The 27,413-nt window shown below is 35.0% G+C and overlaps 2 protein-coding genes and 1 pseudogene across 5 annotated transcripts; 1 reads left to right on the top strand and 2 right to left on the bottom strand.

Moving 5' to 3' along the window:
• The first annotated feature begins 262 nt into the window (after positions 1 to 262).
• LOC130737868 (probable ADP-ribosylation factor GTPase-activating protein AGD14) lies at positions 263 to 12,153 on the top strand. 4 transcript variants are annotated; one of them, XM_057589727.1, is made up of 13 exons: positions 263 to 656; positions 1,104 to 1,165; positions 4,023 to 4,110; positions 4,216 to 4,277; positions 4,375 to 4,471; positions 4,682 to 5,131; positions 6,015 to 6,680; positions 6,902 to 7,021; positions 7,121 to 7,192; positions 7,306 to 7,386; positions 10,651 to 10,780; positions 10,987 to 11,032; positions 11,826 to 12,153. In XM_057589727.1, the coding sequence occupies exons 1-13, from the start codon at positions 561 to 563 to the stop codon at positions 11,878 to 11,880; spliced, it is 2,025 nt and encodes a 674-aa protein (XP_057445710.1). In that variant the 5' UTR covers positions 263 to 560; the 3' UTR covers positions 11,881 to 12,153. The 4 variants fall into 4 exon arrangements, with proteins under 4 accessions (XP_057445710.1, XP_057445708.1, XP_057445709.1 ...); XM_057589725.1 differs by having other exon boundaries at positions 7,115 to 7,192; XM_057589726.1 differs by having other exon boundaries at positions 6,902 to 7,027.
• Positions 12,154 to 16,974: 4,821 nt separating this feature from the next.
• Positions 16,975 to 20,910, bottom strand: LOC130737867 (probable arabinosyltransferase ARAD1). The gene is made up of 2 exons (XM_057589723.1): positions 19,603 to 20,910; positions 16,975 to 17,961 (listed from the first exon to the last, which is right to left on the bottom strand). Exons 1-2 carry the CDS (start codon positions 20,542 to 20,544, stop codon positions 17,407 to 17,409), a joined length of 1,497 nt encoding a protein of 498 aa, XP_057445706.1. The 5' UTR covers positions 20,545 to 20,910; the 3' UTR covers positions 16,975 to 17,406.
• Positions 20,911 to 22,711: 1,801 nt separating this feature from the next.
• Positions 22,712 to 25,527, bottom strand: LOC130735327 (cytochrome P450 71D11-like; annotated as a pseudogene).
• Between the last annotated feature and the right edge of the window lie 1,886 nt (positions 25,528 to 27,413).

The raw sequence follows: 27,413 nt of genomic DNA, 5'->3' as shown, positions 1-27,413 counted from the left end.
TCATTAATACAGTCAGCAAGCCATATCATCACTCACCGGAGCTCCAGCCTCCGGTGTGGACTTGCTCCAGACGTTTTACAAAATAGAGGACTTATTCCATAAATTTTTCTGACCAAGAACCTAATTCAGACGGTGAGACAAAAATATGGACTAATTTGAGGATTAAGCCAAAATCTTATACCACGGCAAACGTTTCCTTTATTTTGTTAGTTCTGTCTGTTTCAAAAATAAATAACTTAGTTCTGTAGTTTCGTTGTTTATTTTTTCCCACTCAACAAAAAAAATAAGTTTCTTTTATTTCTATTCTCTTGTTCACTGCTTCGTCCATTTCTGTGAAAAACGTTTCTGCATTCTTCATCTTCTAGCTCTAACCAATCCGTGAACCCCTTAAAACCCTAGATCGGCCGAAGCCACCACCGTTTCTCGATTTTCGGTGGTGGAACTTCCCGTGCTGAAAATCAAATATCTGTGATTATTTATTTTTGAATTTTTTCCTGGGAAAATTGTTCCGATTTCAGTTGCAGTTCTAGGGTTTCCTTGTTTGTGAATTGGGGTCGGAAATGGGAAGCAGGAAGGAAGAAGAGAAGAATGAGAAAATTATAAGGGGTCTCATGAAGCTTCCGCCAAATCGAAGATGTATCAACTGTGATAATTTGGTAAATTCATCTCATTTTCTTGTTATGTTTCTACTTCTTCTTTTGTTTGATGAAATTGCGTTTTGGTTTTCCTTTCTGTTTTGGGTTCCTGTGTTATGTGATTAAATTCGAAGCTTATAGTCTTAAACCTCGCTGAAGTTGGGGATAGTTGCTGAGAACTAAAGAAGATGTTTCAGGATGTTGTTGACATTGAAATATTTTAATTTTTTTGACTTCACCATCCTTGCGGCGAATCCCCGGAATTGCAATGATTTAGACAAACTTGGCTTAATAATTAGCTTTTGCAAAAAAGTGATTACAAGAAAACAAATAAAATTGTTCATGTCAAATTCTTTTTGTAGGCATCCTAGGCAAGGTTGTCTACTTTTATTACCAAAAGAAGTTATGAAAGTTTGATCTCTCTTATAAGATGATTCCCTATTAATTGAGATGCTACTATTTGTACAGGGACCACAATATGTATGCACAAATTTTTGGACCTTCATTTGCACGACATGCAGTGGAATACAGTGAGTTCCTTTTCTCTTTATTAACTCTTGCTTCGTTCTCCTTTTTGATGGCTTGGCTTGTCATTTCTGAATTTCGAAACGAGTTTAACTGTGTTAGGATTTCAATAGGAAGAAACGTAGATTCTGTATAAAAATTTCTGTTAAAATATGTCACATTTGAGTTTGAGCGTGTAGTCATGTACTGAGTATGCCAAGGTTATCAAATTGTGAATTTCTTATTTTGAAATGTAATACTACCAAATTCTAAGCCTAAAAAACACAATGGAAAATAGCTTGCAAGATATCATATATATGATATATAGTGCTGAGTATAATAATTTTAAACTAGTAGTTGACAAAGCAACTAACCATAGCTCACAAAAAAAACCTTCAAGTCTTATGTCATAGGATAAAATTAAAATGTAGTAACTATATTAGTCAAATAAGGTTCTCATGGAGTGTGGGAGCGATGTTGTAAAGCCTCTGTTTAAGAAGAATGTAAACTTAATACTTAATAGTGGATATAGGGTGTGTGAATCCCCCATTTTAGAAGAATGAAACACTGAGCAATAGAAAAAATATGGTGCTTATTTAAATTTTCAATTTACATGATCAGAAATGGTGAAAGATAAGCAAAAAGAAAAAATTAAAAATTGATTGATGTTACAGAAATGATCAGAAATTTGAATCGTTCGGTTCATGTTGATGTTAAAAAAATCACATTGATTGATGCATTTATCACCTATTCATACCTGATACAAATTGGTGAGTTGAAGAATTGTAACAAGATGAGATTCTATTCACGAACCAGGCATTTCCAGCAGCTATAATTATATGCCATTCTTTTTTGTGAAGGAACCGGTAGCCTTTAGTAAATTGTGGCCATTAGCACACTTGACATATAAATATAGCCAACTATTTTTGTACTTATAATCCAATCAAATAAAATGAGATACGTGACTAAATATTAGCTATTAATTACTATTGGTTACCGCGCCCTCAAAATAAATCGAATACCAAAGGAAAGTCCACACGCATGTATATACATATTTTGAAAATAACTCATGTATGAGTTTATTTTCATAGCATGTAAAGGGTTTATTACCACATACTACTAATTGTTGTGTTATGATTATGAGCAATATAATATGAAACCATTCATGTGGCTTCTCCTAATAGTTGGTTCATGACATGGTATAAACCTTTTTTCCATTGTTAGGGTTCTTCTCTTTACTTTTTTCTTTGGTCAATATTTTTCTTTAATGAAGTGTTACCCGTTGAAACCCACCCGCCTGACCCGCCTAACCCGCACCCGTTCAAACTGAAATCTCTGTCAGACGGATGCGGTCCTAATTATACTATTGTCGGATTTGGCTTTTAAGCATGAATCTGAACAAACTGACCGATGCTCAGCCCTAAGAATAATTATACAACTCTGGAAGTTCAAGAGCCAGTTGTAGAATTTCTTGAATTATTCAAATACGCTGATACCTTCTCTATTTATAACTTCCTAACAACAATAAACTGTCCTAAAAACTGTATTAGTGTTTTTAATGACTAACACAACTAATTAGTAACTGCCATAACTGCTCTTGATCCAAAATCAGATGGGTCGCTCCCTATCAAGCACACAGGGGCCCAACATACAACTCAAACTGCTCATAGTGTTCTTCAACAGATGTTCTGTTTCAGTCCCAACCGGAACTTGTATGGGTTATGAACCATAGAAGGCTGAAATTGTTCTATCCTTGCAATTTTGAACCTTTCCTATGTCGGGTTCTTACTGTTGAACTCCCCCTATTGGAACCATGATACTGCTTTTCCCTCCATTGCTACCATCACATCCTAAATCCTCTCCCCTTCAGTTACACCCTTCAAATTGAAGTACCTCTCTTGTTTACCACCTATTTGTATGTCCTCCATCAAATAGAGGGATTCAATTTTCAAGTCCCTCCATTGCTCATCCCCTGATTCAGATATGAATTTTGATCTTGAACCACTGCTTGGGCTGCCCACATCCCCAAATCCTTCATCTCAAGTACCATATTCCGATTTCCTCTCCTCCTGATAGGTTTACCTGTAACATCCTTGCAAGAGTCTTCCAATATTTTGGAGCATTTCTCAGCCCCTCCCTGCCTAATATCGAATGTCTTTCAACTATTTCATTAGTGTTTCAAAACCTCCCTTATTGTTTTCCACGCATGACTCCATCCCTGTACGAACTATATTAAGCTTAACAATAGGTGGTTGGTTGAGGTAGTATTTGCATGATTTTTCTTATGTAAGGTCATTGGTTTGACTCTTGTGTATGGAAAAAAACTCTTTTGTGAATGCTAGCCCCACATATGGATGTTCCAGGCTTCGACAGGATTGCATCTCGTGGAGGATATTTGTGGTTAAACTAAAAAATAAAGAAAAAGGGTTGTGTCCTATTGAATAGAAAAATTCTGGAATAATAACATATTTAACTAATTGGATCATTAGAACTAGCCGAATCATGATATGGATGTTCCCGGCTCAGAGAGGATTACATCCCGTGGAGGATATTTGTGGTTAGACTATATTTAACTAATGGGCTCTATCCTTATTTCTCCTTTTATTTATCTTCGAAATTTGGGCTTGTTACTAGCAACCGCCTAATAATTAATGCTTTTATGAGGAAGTATTTGATTGTTATGTTTAAATAAATTCCATATTTGCATAAGTTCAACTTAGAGTAATAATTATGAGCCTTGTTTGTGTTTTTTGGAACTAAAATTTATGCTCTATCTTCTACCAATTATATTTTTTGGTGATGTTTTATGCTCATTGCATAATGATAGTCCCTAGGTAGTAGTTACATTTGGTAACGGTCTATGCTAATTTCTATGTCATGCAGTCGTGAGTTTACACATCGTGTGAAGTCTGTATCGATGGCAAAGTTCACTTCACAAGAAGTTGATGCTCTTCAAAATGGGGGTAACCAGGTGCAATTTTTGACTTTGTAGCTACCTTTCTTGTTAAGGGTGAATTTTCTATCTTAATTTCCTTCTTGTTGAATTGATATTTATCTGTGTCTCTGTTGTTTTAAGCGCGCAAGGGAAATATATTTGATTAATTGGGACTTCCAAAGACAGCGGTTGCCAAATAGCAGGTACAATTATGTGGCTTGCTGTTATTTAATGAACATGATGTTCACATATAAATTTGTACATGTCATTATGTGATATCATAATGTTATGCTTTTGCAGTAACATTGATAAGATAAGGGAGTTTATCAGGAATGTATACGTTGATAGAAGATATGCTGGAGCAAAGTCTACTGATAAGCCTCCAAGAGATGCGCAGGCAATATATTCTTGGATATTGATTTATTTCTCTGAAACATATTTTTATGCTTAGTATGTCTTAGCATTGTATTTTCTGTTTTTCATTTATACCATACTAATTGTAAAAGATCAGCTAGACATAATTAAATGTACCACAGTACCCTCATAACCCATGTTCATTTCAATCCTTTTTAAATGCTAATCATTTTATATTTGCAATTGACTGTAGAGCCCTGGAATTCATGAAGATGAGATTAGGCGTGCCAGCTCTTATCATTCATATTCTCAAAGTCCTCCGTATGATCATCAATATGAGGATCGGCGTTATGGGAAACAAGCAGCTTCCCTAACCAGGAAGCCTGGTTCAGATAAAGTTCGTTATGAAGGAAAGATGTCTGGCATTATCTATAGTCCTGGCCGCTTTAGTGATCATGCTCCTGCATATGACAGATTTGCAAATGAGGGATCTGGTCCCAGAATTTCTGACTTTTCTGTGGGTGAGCAAATGAAATCAGATGTTCAGTCTCCTAAGTTTCATAAGGACATTGCGTTTAGCCGTCCATCCTATCCACGCTCTGGTTCCAGCTCAAGTGAAGATGTATGGTCGCAAGCAAGAAATACAACTCTGGAAACTAATGCCAGTGTCAAGAGAGATGCAGATGGAATTCAACGTCCACAGGTGTTTTTAAATTTTTTCCCTTCTCTTTCTTCTATAGTTTATCAATATATATGTATGCTTGCTTAAAAATATTCCTTTTTCCACTAGTAATGTGTTGTATCAACATTATGGGAGTTATTAAGATGCAGAACACGATCTATTCATGTTTCCATTCTACTTTTCTGGTACCATTTGAACCAAAATGAGATATTAGGCATGTAAAAATTATTTTCATTTTTGGTGTACCATATTTTTCAGAGAATTGGAATATTGTTCACATAATAATAAATTTTCCTGTAGGACTTGAATAATATATTGTCTGCATGTTGTTTCTGGTATGGAATGAAAATTATTGAAAGTTACATAATGCAAAGAAAGTAATCATTATTAGAGCAAGGGCTAAGAATGGTCAAATCTAGGAATGACATTAAGGGAAAGATAAAAGTATATAATGAGGCATTGTATTTTCTAAAGATAGTGAGATCAAGTTGTCAGGGAAGCAATGGGAAGAGTTACCCCTGTCCTCAGTAAAAGTAGAACCTCGTGAAAGGGCAAAAATTGAGTCTCTGTTTCTCTTTAATAATTGGTTTCTAGATTGATGTTTATTGCACCTTACTGTGTATGATTGTCAAATCTATCCAGAACAGATCTATTAAAATTCAGATGTAGCCTTCCTTGTGCAATGTCCAAGCATTCAAAATTTATCTATCTAAAATAACTAAGGATGGACGTAGTTTGACTAATTTTTTATTTATTTTTATTTTTATTATTATGATTCAAACTGTGGATATTGTTCACTTAGAATAATTGTGGAACTTACATTCCAAGTGCTTGTTGCATATCTTTGACGATGCATTTCTCTGATTTCTTCTAATTCATGATATTATTTTTCAATCTTCCCCAGAGAACTACATCACTGCAACCAACAGACAGCAACTTTTCATCCTTAAGATCTTACAGTTCTGGTGGTATAGTTGATTTTTTTTCAGAACCTGTCCAATCTTCAGCATCCCTTCAAGATAAAGCGTTGGGTATTCCACGGCCATCTGGTCCTACAAGATCTGTTAGCTTGGATCTTTCCAAGGCACCTCCGGCATCAGCTTCACCTGTTGATCTTTTTCAGCTACCAGCAGCACCATCTCAAGCTCCACTGGAGCATTTGTTTCAATTATCTGATATGTCAGAAGCTCCATCTTTTAATGGGAATCAACCTACACAAACATCCCAACTCACATCGATTGACTTATTTGTGGATCTTCCTCATCAGCCACATACTGCAACCTCAGATGAAAAATCACTGGAGTTACCTGTCCCTAAAAATGAAGGGTGGGCAACATTTGATATGCCTCAGTGCACATCATCTACTGCACAAATGGAAATTCCAGCTGCTGTACCTCCAAGTGCACCTTTGCAGGATAGATTTGATCCATTTTCAACCTTACATGCGAATATGCAATGGCCATCTTTTGAAATTCCTAGTGTCAGTGCACCTTCTTCTGTTAATTCTAATATATGGCACGATGGTTTTGGGCAAGGAGAACAAGTTTCTGTTATGGCAACAAACACTCAAGTAAGTCCAAGAAAGATAGGTCTTGTGCTTTGTTAGATGTAACTATTCATTTGTTTTCACCCAACAATAGCTTGAGTTGAACTTTTGGGATTGTTGATTTGTGATATGCTATTTTCCACAAGAAATGGATCATTCCTATGCTTTCGTTCCCCTTCGAAATTGAATACATATTACAGAATAAATTGAAACTTAAATATGGTTTGTATTTTGTGACTGTACAGCCATGGAATGCATTTGAAGATTCTGGTACCCATCTTCATGTGGATTCAGTTAGTCAAGAATTAAAATTGCACAATTTCCCTTCTGCTGATAATCAAATTTTGGGTTTAAGGGCTTCTGAGGTTGGTGTAAGTATGTTGTATTACCATGATAGTCTGTATGATCTTGAAAGAAACTCACTAGCTCCTTTTTTCCTTCTTCATCCTCTATAAAAGAACCAGGTACCAAATAACGATGGAATGCAAGGAATTGCTCCTATTGATGGATTAGATAATCATGTCATCCCATCACATGTAAGTGGCTCGACATCTTTCACCCATACCTTGTATAATGGTCTGTGTGCTCTAGTTTTTTTGCCTGTCCTTGTTTTTAAATTTTCAGGTATTAATTTCGGGTTGTATTTCAGAGCGATAATCTAGGTATCAATCGTAAATCAACTAATCCATTTGACTATCCCTTTGATTCTGATGCAGATCACAACAATATGGTATGTCGTGGCCTGTGACACCCTTCTTTTAATTTTCTTGTTATTACTTTGCTGTTTCTTTTTAACTGTCCACTTAGAGAGAGAAAAAGCTGTTTCTATATACTTGTCCACTTAGAATTTCAATTGAGCGTCAATTAATTTTTTCTGAAAATGCCTTTATGAGAAGAATAAGTAAGGAGAGACAAAATTACTTTAAAGGGTAAAATAGGAAAGAAATAATATTTTTCTTAAGGATATATATTGGGATTCTTAGTCTATCCCTAGAGATTAAGGATTGTAAAATCAACTAAATGTGGAAAACTATGGCAATGAGATTCCAAAGGAGATACCCTTAAACCATCAAGATCTATTTGCAAAAAAATGGGGAAACACTATAATAAATATATCTCAAAACTACCTTTCAAGCTTGGGCATGTAAATCACATTATCTAGCTTGGAATATGTGTATGATATCATCAAAGCCGTTAAGGATTTACTGAAGATATCTTCAAGCTTATCTTTGGGACAAACATAAGTGGTTCTTATGATGCTAAAGAATAGAATGTGGTGACAGCACGTTCTGATGATATACCACATACTAATAAGGTTCAACACTTGAGTGCAATCTTAGAAGTTCTGATGCGGAAATAATTTCTTTAAAACAAAAGTGATCTTTTATAAAAACTATTGAAGTTCTAATCAGAGTTTGAATTAAAATATAAACTTCAAAACTTAATTCAGTTCCCCTTTATATTAAATCAACATAATATGAAAGAAATAAAGGGATAGAAGATCACACAAAATGTTTATCCTGGTTTATCCAAACCCCTAACACATTTTAGGGATTTTCCACTAACCTTTCACCAAGTACAAGACTGCCTCTTCAGGCTTACACAATAGTCTCTTCATGCTATTATCAAATATCTGCCATGGTGCCGCCATTGCAGTTTCTCATGGCGGTTTTTTGGCTTTCCGCCATGGCTGATATCCCGCCATATAGCTGCAATATTCCGCCATTATTTGTCATGCATGGCGGCGGGATTTCAGCTCTCCACCATGACCCGCCATCCGCAATTAACAACACATTGCTATCTCACCAACCATGTTTTGTAGATGCCAACTTCTACAAGTTCTAAACTATCTCAATAAATGAGGATTGATAATAAGCTTTAGCTTGAGAAAGTTTTACAAGTTTCCTATCAAATGATAGAAAATAAATGTTGGAAACTTAGCAATAATTGAAAGAATGTTCAACTTGAATGTTGAGAGCTTTTCACGTTCTAGCAGAACGTGCAGTAAATTATTCAACTGTCTTTTTGCTCTTCATTTTTTCATTCTCTTCTTAAATACCCACGAGAGATCAAGATAGTTGTTTTTAATCTCCATTCTCTCAGCTTGTTTACGTTAGAGAGAAACATTAAATGCATGTCCTGTTAGCATTTAATGCATGACTCAGGTTTTAGATTCTGGGGGGGGGGGGGCAATTGGCACAACAGGTTTTGACCTCTGTCAAGTGTCAACTCTGAAAAGCAGCCCCCAAAATTGTCCTTTCTTGCTTCGGCTGGTCGCATTGAGAACCTGTAAAGTTGTCTTCGAGCGAATAGCCTTGGACTAGTCGCTTTAAGTGACCATCAACATGTTGTAACTCGTTAGAACTTGGACTGCTTGCTTGAGCACTCAGCATCTTCTAACACAACAGGTTTTGACCTCTGTCAACTCTGAAAAGCAGCCCACAAAATTGTCCTTTCTTGCTTGGGCTGGCGCTTTGAGAACCTGTAAAGTTGTCTTCGAGCGAATAGCCTTCGAGCGAATGACTTTGGGCTTCTGAACTTGATGCTATTTTCTAGTGCTAGCCCATCTTCTAACAAAGTGGTGTGGCCTTCAGAACGTCTAGTTCTTATCAGCATGTTGATCATCTCAGCATATGATTCTTCCACAAAGAAGATAATCCAGTAAAACATTCAAAGTATGGCATATACTACAACAAACAAATATGCATTATAGATGACTTAACTTTGGAGATTTTCCAGATTTTAACAAGGACAACTAGACAGTTTTAAAATTCCATGGTGATCATGGATGACTTAAAATAATAAGAAATTATTCTTTCGGATCGTCACTTCTCAAGATGCGGATTGTTTTCCCAAATTGAGTGTGATTTCTAAATAAAAGAATTTGGAACCTACTAAATAACGTTTAAGGATCTTTCATTGAACAAGTGGCTAAGGGTAGAGCAATCCTCACCTTTAAGCTAGCTTTTGGGTTAGAGTTAGGCTTAACCCAAATTCTAAGATGGTATCAGTGTCTATCCTGGATCTGTTTATTGGAGACTACCCATATATGTGCCACCTGCAAATGTTCTTTCCTGCCAATTCCACACTTCAATTGTCTAGCCCTAGGCGTGGAGGGGTGTGTTGAGAAGTCCCACAATGACTAGAGACATGACGAACTAATTGTTTGTAAAGGGTGGAGCAACCCTCACCTCTAATCTAGTTTTTGGGGGTAGAGTTAGGCCTAGCCCAAATTCTTAGATATACCTTGAAAAGTCGTCAATATAGGTAACATAAGACCTATATCCTAAGACAGAAGGAACACTGCTAGGACCCCAAATATCAGAGTGAACGACATCAATAGAACACGAAGTTCGATTGTTAATACGACTTGGAAATGAGGCTCTAACTTTCTTTTTCCCCTGAGTTGACACTAGTCATACTGTAAAGACTCTAACTGAAGGATGATGTATCATTTTTCAAACTTGGATGACCTTGATGATGAAGGAGACTAGGAGACTTCACAACAGTATACATGGTGCAAGTGGTTGGCTGAAATATAGTTGAGTCCATGTGATTTAGATCCTAATTATCAATGGAAGATCTATTTACAGAAATAGGGAAATACTATAATAACATATATCTCAACATGTAGTATTTGCATATTGCCCTTGTTAGTTCCTAATGATACATGGTATTTCCCAAGATTTGCTTTCTGTTGATAATTCATCTCATCACACACATCAAGGTCCGTAGTGAGTGATTGCCAGCATTTCTATTCTGCCTTGGTAACACAGACTTTCTAGTATTGTAAATTTAATGTTCCCACTATAAACTTTTGAAACCTTATATAGCTCCAACAATTTAAAAGATTGGATTTCAGTACTCAGGTATTTCTGCTAGCTGAAAAGATACAAATTTAACAATGTTAATCCTGGGATATGGGAGACAGTATGATAGTAAGTTGATCTACAGTTTCCTAACGCATGTAACACGTATGGTGTTTCAATTGCAGTTCCTTGATATGAGCTCTTTGCAAGCTGCTCTGCCAGATACTCTGTTGCCTGCCACCTTTCATGGTGGTATAGCTGAACCTTGGCTCCCTCAAAATACAGTGGCCCCATATATTTCCACTGCCGGAGAAGGTAATCCTCAAAAAATTGGTACTTAATATTGAAACATCAATTAAAAAAATTGCAATCTAGATTTATTTCCTGACTTTCATTTTGTTTGCTATTTGAATAATCTCTTATGTGGTTACAGCCTCACTGTAGCAAATGTTCTCAATTCAAATGTGTGTCAGCACTGATTCCTTTATGACATCTTATTTTATTTTGATTCAATTATTTAGGTGGTTTGTCATTCATGGCTGTGCAAACACCAAGTTCGCAATTACAGTAAGTTGCATATATGGCCTTTTTTTTGTCTCTGCCTTTTATTCACCCTTTTTTTTGGGACGTGTGATGTTGTAATCCATAGAAATCTATTGACTGGTGTATTTCTTATGCATCTTATTATTTTTACTAATGTTGGAAGTATTTGGCATTTGTAACAGGCACTAACAGCTATGACCGTGGCCATTAAATGATTATTGTTTGGCATTTCTAATGTTACTTTTCTTCATCAGAAAATATAACCCTTACACTATCTATCTAAACCCTTCTCATAGGTTCACATGAATTTTTGCATTCTTCCACCTTTCATAGATTATTCTTGGCTATGAAACAGTTTATACTATGGATCCTTGGTAATCTTGAAAGGAAAGTGATAGGATTCTATATTGATTTGTGGGTAGTCTTTCCAAGTTTTGCAGTAGTGGGGTGACAGTTAAGGTAACTGAATCACATTAATGTAGATGCAAGAAATTACTGATATTCGAGAGACCAGCACTCTCCTCACTAGATCTGATTACAACAAAACTCGGAACCACCTTTCTCAACCCCTTTCCTATTTATACACAACATGCCTTATTCCTTAATCCAACTAAATAACTAACTGTTATTCTATTAACTAAATATACCCATGAGAGAGAAAGTTGGCTGCTCAATGGTTTCATCTATAATTGAACTGGTGTGCATGAGTGCTATAATATTTTGGCTTCTTCTGCCCCCTATTTGTTCTCTCTCTGAATGTAGGTGAAAGACATGTAGTTCTATGTATCTGTTTTTTATTTGAGTTGCATATTTGCAGGAACATCCAGACACAGGAACCAATTGCTTCGATTGGGGGAAATCCTTTTGCATAGGAATATGCTGTAATGTACTATTGTTTTCAAGTAGAATTTTGTGAAGCCAGTGTAGAAGGCCTTGCAATTCATAGTCCCTTCTATATTCAGGCCATGGATCTTTAATTTTGTAATTGGTCGACATTAAAGCTAGTATTCTTGATTCTTGACGTTTACTAAGTGTTCTGCCATGTATTGAACTTAAGCCATTGGGGTTTAGTTTGAAAGACCAAGGGTATTTCATTTTGTTCATAATTGTAATTGTAATTATAATATAGCATCTGATGTTTCTTATGTCTCGTATGTCCATTCAATATGATGTATAATGCCGACTACATGATTGTTATTATTATTTTTAACTTTTTAATTGATAGATTGGCTGAAGTAGGGCCATTTGTACATGAGAAGTTACACATTGTTTTGTCTTATGACCAAATAAGTATTTATAAAGGGTAAGACAACCTTCACCTTAGGGTTAGTGTTGGGTCTAACCCAAATTCTAAGATGATATAGGAGTCTAACTCATATGTGTCATCTGCATATGTTCGTTTCAGGATGTCTAACTCAGGGCGTAAGGAAGTGTTTTGAATTTCACTAATTCATGAAAAAATTCAAATTGTTCTCGTTCTAAATCTCCAGCTCCCGTATATTTCCTACCTTAAGTAAGATCATTACCATGCCAACCACATTCATCATTACTATAAACCTCTATTGTGTCCACACACCATCAACTGTATCTAATCTCTATCCACCATGAACACCACCTTTGACTTTTGGCATCACCTTGTTTGTTCAACACAAACACCACTTCAACCTCTCTCCAATGTTTACTATGTCCAACACAATTAGTCGTCACAACACCTCTGTCCATTGTTGTCGTAATGGAACGATAATAACACATGAACATGATCCAACAACTTGAGCAGGTCAAATCTCAAGAATGATTTGAAGTTGTACATGCATAATAATAATTAATTGATACTATTTCACTTTTCTCGACAACCGTTTATTGTTCTTCTTGATATCGTGATTTTATTTCATGGTGGTCTTGGGTGACCCTTGGCACTGTGTCTCCTAGAACAAGTAGTTCCTTAGCTCTGGTCCACAAGGATTGTAGAGCTTGAGCTACGAGAGTGCGCCGATCGTCTTTGGTGATAGTTGACTTTGTGGTTTCCCATAACAATAGTCCTCTAGCTTTGGACGGTTGCGTGGAGCGTGAGTTAGGATTGGGATGTTTGGCTAGCGTGTACAATGGAGCGACTGCACGGTTGGGCCTTGCCTTCCCCATTTTGGCTGGATGACCTGTGTTGGAGGTGAAAAGGCGTGAGCAAGTAGGGAAAAGACGCAGGTGGTTGGGAACAGCAAGCGTCTTCAATACGCCTTCAAGTCAGAGGCCACGTGGCTCGTAGCGGTTGGATATGGTGTTTCGTGTTCCTAGAAGGGTAGTCAGTGCGCGCGTATGGTTACACGTTCTCTCGTTGCTATTGACGTGACGAGCTCTAGTAAGACATGTCGCTTCACTTTCCTCGTGTGGGGCGTATTTAATGCCTTTAATGGCATTAATGGTGCCTGTTTGCCCCCCCCCCCCGCCATTTTGGGTCTATAAAAAGGGGAAGATCTTTTGCATACAGATTTCTTCTTCTTTGCTCTCTCTTAAAACTTCTGAGTTTCCCGACAGTGGTTTGATTGTTCTACGGTGGTCGTTCAGGCTCGAAGTTGCTTTTTCCCGGTCTTCTTCGTTTTTTCATGTGAGTCTCCTATCCCTTTTGATGTCGGAAAAAGTAACATAAGAAAGGGGTTTTGAATTGTGTTATGATAAAACCTGAGCTTTACAAACGATTATAAGTTTATGAAAATATTTTTGCAATCGTTTGGTGCAACGGATATAAAAAATAAAAGATTAGACGATAAACACACAACAATATATCTTGGTTCACCCACAAATGATGGGGCTATATCCAGTCCTTGGCTTAACCAAAATTTCCCCTAACAAGTATTAAAGACTTCTCCTACACCAAGTATTAGACATGACTTCTCCAAACAAGTATTCGACAGAACTTCTCCCAACAAGTATTCGACAAGACTCCTCCTAACAAGTATTCTACAGGACTTCTCATAACAAGTATTTGACAGGACTCCTCCCTCAACAAGTATTTTTTCAAGACTTCTCCTAAGATCTTTTTCAAGATCGTTTGACTCTACAAGGTTCTCTTCTCACAAGAAGGATAGTAGAAATTACAAAGTTCGGGAACTACAAAGTGTTTGAGGATTTGACTCCGGGGTATACTTTGTGTTCTTGATCTGGAGATATATGAATACAAGGATTTGACTCTTAAGGTTTTATCTCAGCCGATGAGGACTTTTCTCTTCTGATTGCTTGAAGAAGTTTTTCGACTTGGATATAAGTTGTAGCTCCGTTTCTTACTTATGAAAATCGTCAAGTCCTCCTTTTATAGTGCAAGAGCTTCAAGGGTTTGTTGAGAGTCGTTGGAGCGTGTAGAGCCTCTTGAGTACTAGCCGTTGGATCAAACGGTCTTCTTCAGCTGCATTAAATGCACTGTGTCCTTTGCCAAGGCAAAATGCTACTAAGTGTACAATGTCATTTGGTTGGTAGCATCAGTAGCAACGATCTAGTCCTTTAGTGAGAGAAAAAGGAAACGCTGGTGGTGACAACGATGCACTTGTTTCCTTGTTAAAAGTGCTTTGTGAGATATCACGTGATCCTTTGCACTTGACTTTTCTTTCATCAATGTCAGAGAGCTTTCAATAAAGACTTTTAAAAGACGACCAACTAGGATGAGAATGTATGGAGCGAAATCTTTTAACTGTGGGGATATGGGGGCGGGGGCGATGACTCATTTTGCCAAAGAATGAGACCGTCCCTAAATCTCAAGTTTGTTTTCTTGAATGGTGCAATTGAAGAAGAAGTTTATGAAGAGCAACCACCAAGTTATCTACAACAATAAGAGAGAGATAAGGCCAACAAGTTGAAAAAAACACTATATGGTTTGAAGCAAGCACCAAAGCTTGATATCAAAAACAGTTTTCACAGAAGTCCATAAGAGCATGTTGTATATGTCTATTTGGATGATCTTATCTTCCCCAGCAACAATCATAAATGTGAGTAGAAAAATGTCAACACAATTTGAAATGAAAAATGAGGGCATACTGTCTTGTTTTATAGGCATTGAAGTGAAGCAGAAAAGTGAGGGAATTTTTATTTCATAGAAGAGATGATATGCAGCAGATATTCTAAAGAAGTTTAAGGTGAAGTTCTGCAAACCGATACTGACACCAATGGCAGAAAAATTGAAATTAGAAAGAGAAATTGGTGGTGATCTTGTCAATTGAAGTAATTTTAGGTTAGTGGAAATCCTCGGGTACTTGACAGCAACAAGATCTGATATAGTTGGTGGAGTTAGGCTCTAAAGAAAATTCGTGAATTCAGCGATACAATCATGCACATTGACAAGCTGCAAAGCGAATTTTGAGGTATGTGAAAGGTACAATTGATGAATGCATCTTTTATTCAAGTTCTAGCAAGCCAGAGTTGATTGGACCTACAAACAGTGATTGATTAGATGAAACTGAAATTCAATAAAGCACTTCGACTTATGTTTTACATATTGGTTCATATGTGTTTTCTTGGTCCTCTATGAAACAACAAGTAGATGTGTCAATAGCAGAGACAAAGTACATAGCAGCAAAATATTGTGCTACTCAAGCAGTTTGGTTGCACAAAATATTAATGAGTGAGTTGCAACTTCAACAAGATGGTCCTGCGAAGGTATTCTACAACAACAAATCAACGATTGCATTAACAAAAAGTCTAGTGTTTCCATGGGCGAAACAAACACATTGCCATCAAACACCACTACTTCTTTGAATTAATCAGGGATAAAGAAATTTTGGTGAAATATTGCACTTCACAAGATCAAATTGCAGATATTTTCACAAAGCCACTCAAAGCCGATTTATTCTTGAAGTTGAAGAAAATGCTAAATCATATGAACCCAAGTTGTAGGATGTTAGAAGCTAAACTTGGATATCTCTTTAATTAGATGACACAGTTAATAGTTAATATGATAAGGGCGTTGCTTAAGTACCCTCTTAAAATAGGAAGGAACCCCTTCAATTCATTATTTAGAGTATAAAGGACTAAAGTGCAAATTTTAAATTTTATTATAGAAGAAATCATGACATATTAAACATAAAGAGTATGAAACTCTTCCACATTAGATGGATACAAGAGAAATTGTCATGGTATTATGAGGTGCCTTCAAAATTATCCCTGGCCAGCAAATTACTTCAATATTAAGAATTGAGCTATAATGAGTAGAAAGTTACTTATAAAAGGCTAGGGGTTGTACGAGTTATAATCATCAATTGTAACAATAACAACCACGGTGAGAGGTAGAGAGCAAGAAGGAAAGCTCCAGTGAGCTTTATTGTTTTAAAATGAGTTCTCGATGTTGTTTTGAGTGGTTATATTTTATTCCTATAGCATCTTGATTACAACAAGTCAATTAATTTTATTTGCCAACAACTTTTTCAATTTTTTTTTTACATTTAGAATAAAAGAGACATTTTATACATCCCACCACCTTCTTTCTCCACCTTTTCTCTTCTTTCTCGGACACTAAACTTAAAAATCTCCTTTATTTCTCACAATTTTCTTCTCATCTTATCTCTTCTATGACCATAACTTTAAGTGGCTGTGAAAACTCTATAAATACTTCCGCTAGAAAATTAGACACAATAGTGAACAAATTTAAAATTATATGATTCTTCGGCCTCATATTCAATTTTCTGTCACTTCCTGTTTTGGTGCCTTAAAAAGGTTGCACTGAAATAAGGACAATCGCCAGACCCAATATGCAGGACCTTTGTGCATATTGAAACCTGTCACAATGCTGTCAGGTACTGAAAACCACAATCATAATCAGGTGTGGTAACATACTGACATGTCACTAGTTGATGTTATGAAATATTACTAGCTGAAACGGGTGGCACAAATGATTCCCAAAAATCTTCATCATACACCCCAAACTTCAAATGGAACCTGATGTTAAATCCTTTTTCCTACAATGAATCTTCTGGTAACAATGATACAACTTCAGGATCAAAAGTGAGAATACTTTATAACAGGTTAATGGTTACAATGTTAGTACCAAAAATTCAAATTGTAGAAAATGTTATGTTCCTAAAGGTGAGAAACAAGACATTTTTACATATCCTAGGGTCTTGGGATGCGAGGTGCATAAATTTGGAGGAGATTTGCTATTTGCTCTGAGACTAATGGTACTGTGAGTAAGAAAACACAGAAAAACCAAAATAAGAGATCTTTCACAATTATAAGCATGTCCGGATCAACTTATCTTCCATTAGAATCAACTCTGGCATGCAGAATCCACTCTCAGAAGCTTCTCTTCATAACTGATTTTTGTTTCATAATCAATTATAGAAGGATTTCAAAACATGTACTATATCTTCTGTAGAAAATGTATGACTTGTTTTACACACCACTCTTCATTTCTCATCATTTTTTCACCAAAAATTTCTCGGTGTAGGTATCGATTTTAGCCCTTTCTCTGTACTTGGAGGGAATCTAGAAAACCTCCTATCCTTGTTCAGCTTCAATCTTATAGCTGGAACCTTACGTGCAACAGCCTGCCAAATCATTTGGACAGCATCACCCTCCTTAGATGGGAAATGATATTCAAAGAAATGCTCAACCTCTTTCAACTTGTTCCACATTCGGGTCCACTCTTTTTTGCCTATACTCCTGATGAAATTTATTAGAAACTTTTCTTTGATAGCATCTCTTGTAGGAACAAATATGCAGAACTCTGAATAGTCAAGAACATCCTCAAATGGGAGCTCAATTTCATCACTGATGATGACAGGAACACAGTGACTAGCAATGGCATCAAACAAGCGGTTCGAGGAAGGGGTGTCACCAGCAATGTTAAGGCAAAACTTGGAAGAACGCATGCCTTCGGAAGCTTTCTTGACTCCATCTTTTTGAATGCTTCCAAATGAAAAGTGTACATCATTTTCATCTTTTAAAAGATAATATAGCTCTTGCCGAGCCCAACCTCCCTGATCATGAGAAAACAAAAGAAACATATGGATTTAAATGCAAATTATCGTGCAAGAAAAGGAAACAAATGGCGAATTTGAAACATATTGAACTCTTTTTTAATATGCATGCTTCTAAAAGGGATCCAACTTTCATTTAAGGTACCTGGGCTGTACAATATTATTCTCTATATTCAAATAAGCAAAAGACATGCTAAAAGTAACATGAACATAGAACATTCACAAACACTAATCAAAATTGTAGCAGAAATGTTTGATGTATTCATGATGACAATTGGGTATCATCAGATCTAAACAGAAGTATAGTGTAACAAGTATGGAATAAAATCAATTATTGGAATGTTTCATGAACCAACTATCCTCCAACGATAAATTTAATGAAGACACAGTAAAAATTTCATATTATATTTCTTACATAACTTAGTAGATCTTTAATGTATAAGTCCACCAACGTGGGTTTGAAATTTCATTATATTAAAAGAATGAAGGTGATAAGGTTTGAACTCTAGAATACTTGACCATAGAAACTCTCATACCATGGAAAAGATCAAAGATCCTGAAGTTTATGTTGTTGAATGAATGATTCTGTATTATATTTCAATATCTTAAGCATGAGAGGAAAGAAGCTCAGCATGTGGAAAACGTTGCCACAATGAAACAGGATATTTAAAGGGAAAAATCTTCACTGGATAAACTCAAAGAAGAAAGAGTGGTGATTTTCGCACCACTTTTTTATGCTTACTTCACTCATCTTTCTATCTCTCACTTCCTTTTGCATGACATGCCACATCACATCTCTTTCTTGAATCCCATTACACTCAAATTTCACAGGGGAGTAAAATTGATACAATGAAAATGAGCCTGCTATACTCTTTTTTCAAGAAGAAATATGTATAAAAGAACTTAAAAGGGGATTCTTCATGGAAAATACACTCTGAAATTCACCTTGATTTTGTTAATCAAATAACAAGATGCAAGAAACAAGTAAGCATTGCAGATTGCAGTCAGAATCAAAATCACGATGGCGATATATTTACATAAGTAACCATGGAAACACTACCATCTTCAATACGATAAGTTTTTCCATTTCTTACCCCCTAAAGCTATGTGATATGAATCTATTTAAGGAAGAGACATTACAGAACATATTGACAATTTAGACCTCATGAAAATAATGCAATTGGAGGAAATAATTAATTGAGAGCAGAAATTTAAAGGATAAGAAGCCAGAAAGCATTTCCAGATAACTTCAGGAAAGAATCAAGTGTAATAGCATTTGTATTTCACATGGAATTAAATTCCACACACAAATGATGGAAGTCATTTACTAGGCAAACTACATTGATTTAATTGTTATATTAATGAACTCACACATCACAATTTTCCCTTTTTTAACTCTTTCCAACAGTACACTCCATCAAACAATTGTATATGCATTATGCAACTAAGATGACCAAAACATCACTTCTTTCAAACAAGGAATCAGCTCTTCTAAAAGTTCCATCATTCAGTACTAAACTTAGTTACTTAAAAACATGATGGTTAAGCAATATGTTGAAAGCATTGAGAAGCAAACAAATAGCATGTAATGTTTATAAGAAGCAAAAGGAACCATGATATTAAAGCTCAAGAGGGCCATACATCTTTTCTATATATTGCTCCTTGGAAGTACAGCAACGTCGGACGGCTATCAAAGTTGGAAGCATCATTGACATAGGAACTGATTAAATGTTTATAAGGCGCAATCACATCCTTTTCAACACTGGCTATGTTTGGAGGATATCTCCCAAAGTCTGAAAGTATGAATGTAGCAGGCCACAGCTGCATTCTTGCATCCAACATACTGTTAGGATGATGAGCTAAAATCACATGATCCTTCCCCCCGGATCTCTTCCATTCCTCTTGAGCTGTCAGATACTTCACTAACTTTTCTTGCAGCATCTTGTTCCCGCTCTTCTTTTCATGCGGATTCGCTTTCGAGTACTTATTATAGCTCAGAGATGAAAAGAATGGGACAAATACAATATCAGCATCACTGGAGTTTCGAACTCGAATCACAGTCCTAGCCTTGGAAGCTTGAGAGATTTCTGAAGCAAGAATATCCAATGTGAGCCAAAACTCAATACTGTGCTGTAAATTCAAACCTCCAGCGTAGCCAGGAATTGCAGCTCTAACATCAGGCCAAACACTCTTCCCACTAGGTTTCCAATCCAAGAGTCCAAAATGGAACTCTGATGGCATATCATACATGAATACCTTAGGAACAATAACTTGATCATTCCTGCTACACTTCCTACCACCATTTTTCTCACTGGACTCACTCTCTTCTACATCTTCACTGTCCACAAGGATTGCCCGGTTCCCAAACGAGGACTCGACATTCGGGTTCTGCGTCTGAGACTTTGTAGTACCATCAAGTTTTGAATTGGGCAACAAATTGTGATCAATGAAATGAGGGCGACCCGTGGATCGCAAAAGGAAGAACCAGGACATGAGAAACAGAAACGATGTCATTGTAAAGAAGAAAAACATTGATTTTCTAGAAACAACGCCCTTGAGGGAAGATGCAATTCTATCAGGCATTGTGATTGCAATCTAAACGACAATTCAACCCTTCATATGAACCTACATTTCTGTATTTGATGTATAATCATAATTTGGGGGGAAAAAAAATACAAAAACAGAAAGAACAAGGTTTTCAATAATCCAAACACAAATTGATCATAAAATCGTCCTTCTCCATTATGTGTGATTGTGAAGTGTGTGTAACAGTAGGAATTGAAATGGAATGGAAGAAGAGAGCGTGGGAATAGGGTCTAACTGTGGAAGCGGGCACACCTTTGCTTTGAACTCCATTATTTGGTACTATTGCCAAGAATAGGACGGACTCCAACACACGCACTCTATCGCTCTTTTCAATTCTCCTGCTTCCTCTAAAATTGCAATGACATTTTCTTACATTCATGTATTAAGAAAAAGTATCAATGTTATTATATTTTGTTAAAATTATTACCAACTTCTTATTATACTCTATATCTCTCTTATTAATTTTGACTCTTGAAATTTTCTTTTAACTTTAAAAAATTATATATGTTAAAGGTATAATTGGTAAACTACAATTAGTGCATTATTGAAATTAAAAAAAAAACGTATAAATAGGAAAAAAAACATGATAGTTGCAAATATTAAGAACAAAAGAAGTATATATTTTCTTTCTCTGGTGGCTATGTTTGACATGCCTAGCTAATAAATTAGGTGTCTCAAATGAAGAAGTAGAAGGACCTTCTAGTCAAGGGTTCCTTCTATCAAATGATATAGGGAAAATCGGTCAACATTGGAGACAAAGTTTCAAAAACTTGCTCTGGGCAGAAAAATATTTACTAATTATGTACCACTGACTTAGGATTATATTCTGGAACAAATATTTAAAATCGGTCTTGGCCAGAATTTCTTTTGTTTAATTATGAACTAGCAGAGGTTTTAGGATTAGTTTCATATTATTTCAACAGGCTTAGGACTAGATTGTGAAATATTCCTTAGGTAAGCTCTATTATGCTTCAGGTCTATTTGTTCTACACACTTGCATGTTAATTTCTTGTGGGTAGTGCATTCAATTAGGATAATTAACAATATGTTGACGGTGATCACTATATTCTTTAGGAGTTTTAGTTGGCTTTCATAGAAATCATAGGTAGCATATATAACTTAAGGAATATAATTCAATTACTATCATAACCTTGAGGTTTCTCTTTCTCAGATTTCTTCTTTTCTTTATTTGTTTTCTTTACTTTCTTGAACAAACATCCAACTTTTCAATTTCCTAAACATTTAGTCAATACTTTGAAACCAGGTATTTACTTAGTACCTTGGGTATGATCATTGAGACATTCAAATCCTATATTACTTGAGCGATAGAGTACGCTTACTTTTCTGTGTGTGATATTTTACAACAAACATAAGACTTTCAAGATTCATATATTTTCTTCTATCAAATGATTGAGGGAAAACAGGTAAGCATTGGAGACAAAGTTCTAGAACTTTCTCTAGATAGAACAATCTTTATTAATTATGACCACTACAATTATACGGGCACAAAAATAGTAAGGTGACATTTATAATAACTTGTTAATGTAAAAGAGACCTGTTTTGGCAGGCGTAAAAGGCCAAAATGAACAATAGCATTTTAGCAATCAAATGACTTGCTACTATGAAAATGCTATAAGAGTGGATTGAATGACCTAATAGAGGAACACCATAAATGCCAGTGGGCGAGCGGTCGCGCGATGGCTTGGAGTGTAACATACAAACAAGAAGGCCATAAGCCAACCTTGCCCCTAGAAGGCACTTCACAAAGGCTTCCTATAAACCTGTAGATGTAATGACAACAAATCCAAAACCCATTAGGACATGTGTGATCGTTTCATTTACTTAACACACTATTAATTCTTACAATCTCTAAGTTCTTCCTAGACACTGAGATTCTCTCCTAGCTCTCTCACGACTCTCACGACTCTCACGACTTGAGTATCATAGAGAGAGTCGTCTCTAGGTCGGTCACAGTTAGACAGCTCCGTCGTGCTCATAGAGCCATTCCAGGCCACACGCTGCCTTAGAGAACAAGGATAACTCTCAAGTTTTACTATGGGTAGAACAAGATCAGAAAATAATAAAATATGATATGATGGATGAGGAAACCGATTTTATGACCAAATGATAATAACATAAATAACATTCAAGCCTAAGTAACAAGTAGCACAAAGAAACTTATGACAGAAAATATAAAAATAGTAGTGCACCTTTTCCAGTGGTGCACGATGGACAATACTGTATTTTCTAATTAAGTAGTAGGAAAAGAAAGAGAAACTGCGGGAATCAAGTATAAATCACATTTTCTTGATACAGTAGCTCCGAATTCCTATGTTAAATCCAACTCTTCAGGTATCATCCCATCGGGTAGCCTCCAATCAAAATGATACAATAAGAATGCAAGGACCTGCTCCACATTTGCCATGCCATAGTTCATACCTGGGCAAATTCTCTTTCCAGCACCAAATGGGATATACTCAAAGTGAGTTCCTATGTAGTCAATTGAGCTAGCAATAAACCTTTCAGGGCAAAACCTATCTGGATTAGTCCAATATTTGGGATCTCTTCAAATTGCCCAAAAATTTACCATGACTCTGCTTTTAATAGGTATATTATATCCATTAATTTCACATGCTTGTCTACATTCCCTTGGAACAAGAAGAGGAAGAGGAGGGTGTACCCTGAGAACCTCTTTGATGACTGCTTTCAAGTATTTGAGCTCCTGAATGCCATTTTCATCAACCTTTCCATTCTTACCATGTACCTCTCTCACTTCATGTTGTACTTTCTTCAATACTCTTTGGTTCTTCATCATTTCAGTCATTGCCCAATTAATAGTATTTGATGCAGTCTCACTCCCACCGATGAAGACATCCTGAAAGGTTAAAACCATTTGATAAACTCTTACCAAATTCTCAATTAAGACCCTACAGTTGAGTCTCATTCCTTAAAAACTAATAATTTTTTTAAAAACAAATATAACATCTAAGTCTAAGGAATATAATTTTTCAGAGAATATAATTGTGTCAAAAAATGTATTAAATTTTTTTACAACATTTCTCCACTATGAAGAATTTAGATATAAATATTTATACATATATAGATATATAAAATAAATATATGTTATGAGAATCTTAATTTATATGAGATTATAAGAATAAATTACAATCTAATCATGAATGGTCAAGATTAAAATCTAGTCATGTGACCACTTATGTTTTAATATTAACCATTCATGATTATACCTAACAGTTATGACTTATTGTTATATTCTCATATAAAAACATCATTTTCATAAGATACAATATCATATATATAAGCTCACTTAAACGTTTCCATTAAATACATTGAGTAATAAAAATTCCTACCTTTTTTTTATTAAAATATATTATGCCATTCAATATTTCATTTGAAATAAATATATTAAAATAATAAAGCTAAAACTGGAAAAATTGTATTAGTGAAAAATATTAAGAGTTAACATAAGTTATAATAAAAAATATTAATTAATGAATAATTTAGATAAAATAGTGTTAAAAATTAAAAAAATATGACTATAAAGTATTTACTATTTACTATAAATTAATAAACAATTGTGTGTATTATTTAAAAATTTGTACATATGTTTTTTTATCAATTATACATTAGTAAAAATTACTTAATTTTAATAAAAAATGTTCTTTGATATGCTTGTTTCATATATAAAATTAGATTATGATCCGTATAACTGTCAGGTTCACTCTCCAAAGATAGTTATTTTTATCCATTTTCAATACATGAACCCAAAACCTAAGGAAAACATTAATTTTTAATTACATTAATGTTTTTTTATAATAGTTGGTAGACATGTCAATTGCTGCCTACACAAAAATTAGAATAAAAGAAAGGAGTAAAAGAAAGACAAGAGATATGAAATATATTTTTCTATGTAAAAAAAAAAAGAGATCTGAAATATGATATATTAAGTGAGAGGGAAAAATAAATTAGTTTTAAGTGAAATGTTAATGTTGTTTTTCTTTCGAGGGGGTTGATTTATTTTGAAAGAAAGAAATTATGCTTACCATGATTATGGCCTTGATATTATTTGAAGTTAAATGAAAATCCAAGTCACCGCCATTGTCCTGAATTTTTAAGAGAACATCAATGAGATCTTCCTCTGCTTCAACGAAAGCTTCTTTAGCTCTTGATTGTGCATCTATGGTCATTGATGATATTCTCTAAAATCGTGTCAACTGTTTGGCTCAACTTCTCAATCTTAGGCCTCATCCCAGAAACCTTTTGAAGCCATTTAGCTGAAGGAAACAAGTCTCCTATGTAAAAACCTCCTGCAAGCTTTATAAGTTGTTTTACCGCTGCTATGAACTCTCCTTGTTCTTCATATCTCTTCCCAAATGCAGCTTTTGAAGTGAATGTGTACATAAATGATATAACGGCTCGAGTGAGATTTATTTCTGATCCTTCTTTTGAAGCAATCAAATTGATGAGGGTAGTAATCTCTTTCTCTCTGATTGGCCATAGAGATCTAACCCTTTTTGAGCTTAAGAGCTCTATGGCACAGATCTTCCGAAGCTGCCTCCAATAATCACCATACGGTGAAAAAGCGATGTCTGTGGAACCATAAAGAGATATATCTGTGGCTAGAAAACGAGGCCTCGACGCAAAGGTAACATCATGGGTTTTCATTACCTCCTTAGCATACTCCGCTGAGGAAACAATAATGAAGAACACCTCTCCTAGTTGCAGATGCATCAAAGGTCCATATTTTTTGGCCAGATCTCTTAGCTTTCGATGCGGTGTAGATGTAACAAGAAGGAGGATGCTTCCTATGATAGGTAGCCTCCATGGCCCTGGGGGTACATTCGTTTTTCTTAGGTTCTTGCTTATCGTCAGGAATGCAGAAATCATTAGAAAAACGGTCACAAGGGCTAACAAGTCATGAATTTGAGGAGCCATTTAGATAAAAAGAGGATATTGGACAGAACAGAGCAACTCTATGTATGCATTAATATATATACAGGCACTATGGAGCATTGATCTGATTATACAAGCAAAAACAACTAGCAGATTTTTCTATGAATTGAACAACTTGCAGATGCAGCTTTTGATTTTTATTTTTCTATGTTCCACTTGCATGCTAGAGGAGAGCCTAAACCTCAAGGATATAATTCGTTGAATTGAAAATTGCATTATGCAACGAAAAGATAACAAAAAGACATTGGAAAGAAAGCTAATTTTGTCACGTATAGATAAATTATAAATTTATTGACAGCACTCTATTTTGCGTCATGCATTATGAAATTATAAATTTCTTGACAGCACTCTATTTTGCATCATGCATTATGATCTCCGTATTGGGCTAATTAATTAAGGCTATGTTTGACATGTCATTTCAGATAGCTTAAAGCTTATTTGACTAGTTTAAGACTTATTTGACTAGCTTAAAAGTTCTTTAAAAGTGTTTGGTGAAGGAGCTTATTTGAGTAGCTTAAAACTTAAACTAAAAGCTAACTTTATCCTTATTATTTTATTAAAATTCCACCTTTAGCCTTATATGTTTTTTAATAAACCTATTAATTTATCAGTTATCACACTTATTTCATGTGTATAACTTTATATAACAAATTACTAATTATTTGTTTTATCTATTTAATTTAATAAAAATATAGAAATTTATCAGTTATCACACTTATTTCATGTGTATAACTTTATATTACAAATTATTAATTATTTGTTTTATTCTATTTAATTTAATAAAAATATAGAAAATTATATAAGTAAAAATTAATATTATATTTTTAAGATGATAAATAACTTGAGTGAAATTAAAATATTTAAAGTTATAATAATTTAATATTAATATCATATAAGTTTTAATGTGAAAATAAAGTCATGTTAAATATAAAACGAATTATACAAATATGTCATTTTACAATTTCAGCTTGTTTCACAGCTAGTTGAACTAAACACTTATCTTCTAATTACGTATCTTTTCGGCTTTCAGTTAGCTTATCAGTTTTCAGCTTTCAACTAGGTTATAAGTTTTCAGCTAACTTATCAGTTAGACGTGCCAAACATAGCCTAAGAATAAATCACAAGTGAATTAAATACTAGTATTACAATCTTTTATGTAAAATTTTAATGTATTAAATGTATATGTCATCTCACTCAAACACTCCCTTTTATCCAATGCGAGACTCAAACTTGATATCTAAATATGTTCATGCTCGCAGTTGTCGTTTCTTGTGTAGAATCTCATACAATGTTAACAAGGTTTATGCTTTCCTCATTCTGCATAACAATTTGGACTACCTGTTAACCTATCTATTTGTATATATTGTCTTTCTGAAAATTTGTCGTTTCTTGTCAAGAATCTCATACAATTGTTTACCAAGTTTATATTTTTTTTTGGATAGGCCAAAGAATTACATTAAAAGGGGCACAAGGGGTGCCCCAACCCTTAATATAAGAGAGGGAAGAGAAAAGAAAAAGAAAGCAAAAAGTACACCAGATAATTAGAACAGTCTTTGACATAAATATGGTTTCGGCATATGAATTTGGCATTACCTGTTAGACCGTACTATAACTATAAATTGTTTTTTTCCAACAAAAAGAAAGAATAGAACTTACTAGAAAAAGAAAAGATTCGACGAAAATCTTTATTATAATGGAAAATATTTATATTCATAGACACCAATGAGTAAATGCACCCCCATTTCACTTTCTACCTTTCACTTCTTATCACATTACATTATGTTTACCCTACTTTTTTCAATGGAGAAGGACTTTGAAGTTTGAACTGTGATTCTCGGCAAAAGAACAACAACAAAGCGATGGTGGCTTGGCTGCTTGCAGCGAAACGTGAGTTG

This window comes from Lotus japonicus, chromosome 2, assembly GCF_012489685.1.
Source record: "Lotus japonicus ecotype B-129 chromosome 2, LjGifu_v1.2".
Lineage (NCBI taxonomy): Eukaryota > Viridiplantae > Streptophyta > Magnoliopsida > Fabales > Fabaceae > Lotus > Lotus japonicus.
Note: the sequence above shows the minus strand (reverse complement) of the source record. Positions and strands in the feature narration are given on the sequence as shown.

Coding starts and splice junctions, on each gene's coding strand:
- LOC130737867 (XM_057589723.1), bottom strand. CDS start 20,544: ATGCCTGATAGAATTGCATCTTCCCTCAAGGGCGTTGTTTCTAGAAAA. Junction 17,962..19,602: donor GAGCAATATATAGAAAAGAT/GTATGGCCCTCT, acceptor TCTCATGATCAG/GGAGGTTGGGCTCGGCAAGA.
- LOC130737868 (XM_057589724.1), top strand. CDS start 561: ATGGGAAGCAGGAAGGAAGAAGAGAAGAATGAGAAAATTATAAGGGGT. Junction 10,781..10,986: donor TATTTCCACTGCCGGAGAAG/GTAATCCTCAAA, acceptor TCAATTATTTAG/GTGGTTTGTCATTCATGGCT. Junction 11,033..11,825: donor ACACCAAGTTCGCAATTACA/GTAAGTTGCATA, acceptor GCATATTTGCAG/GAACATCCAGACACAGGAAC.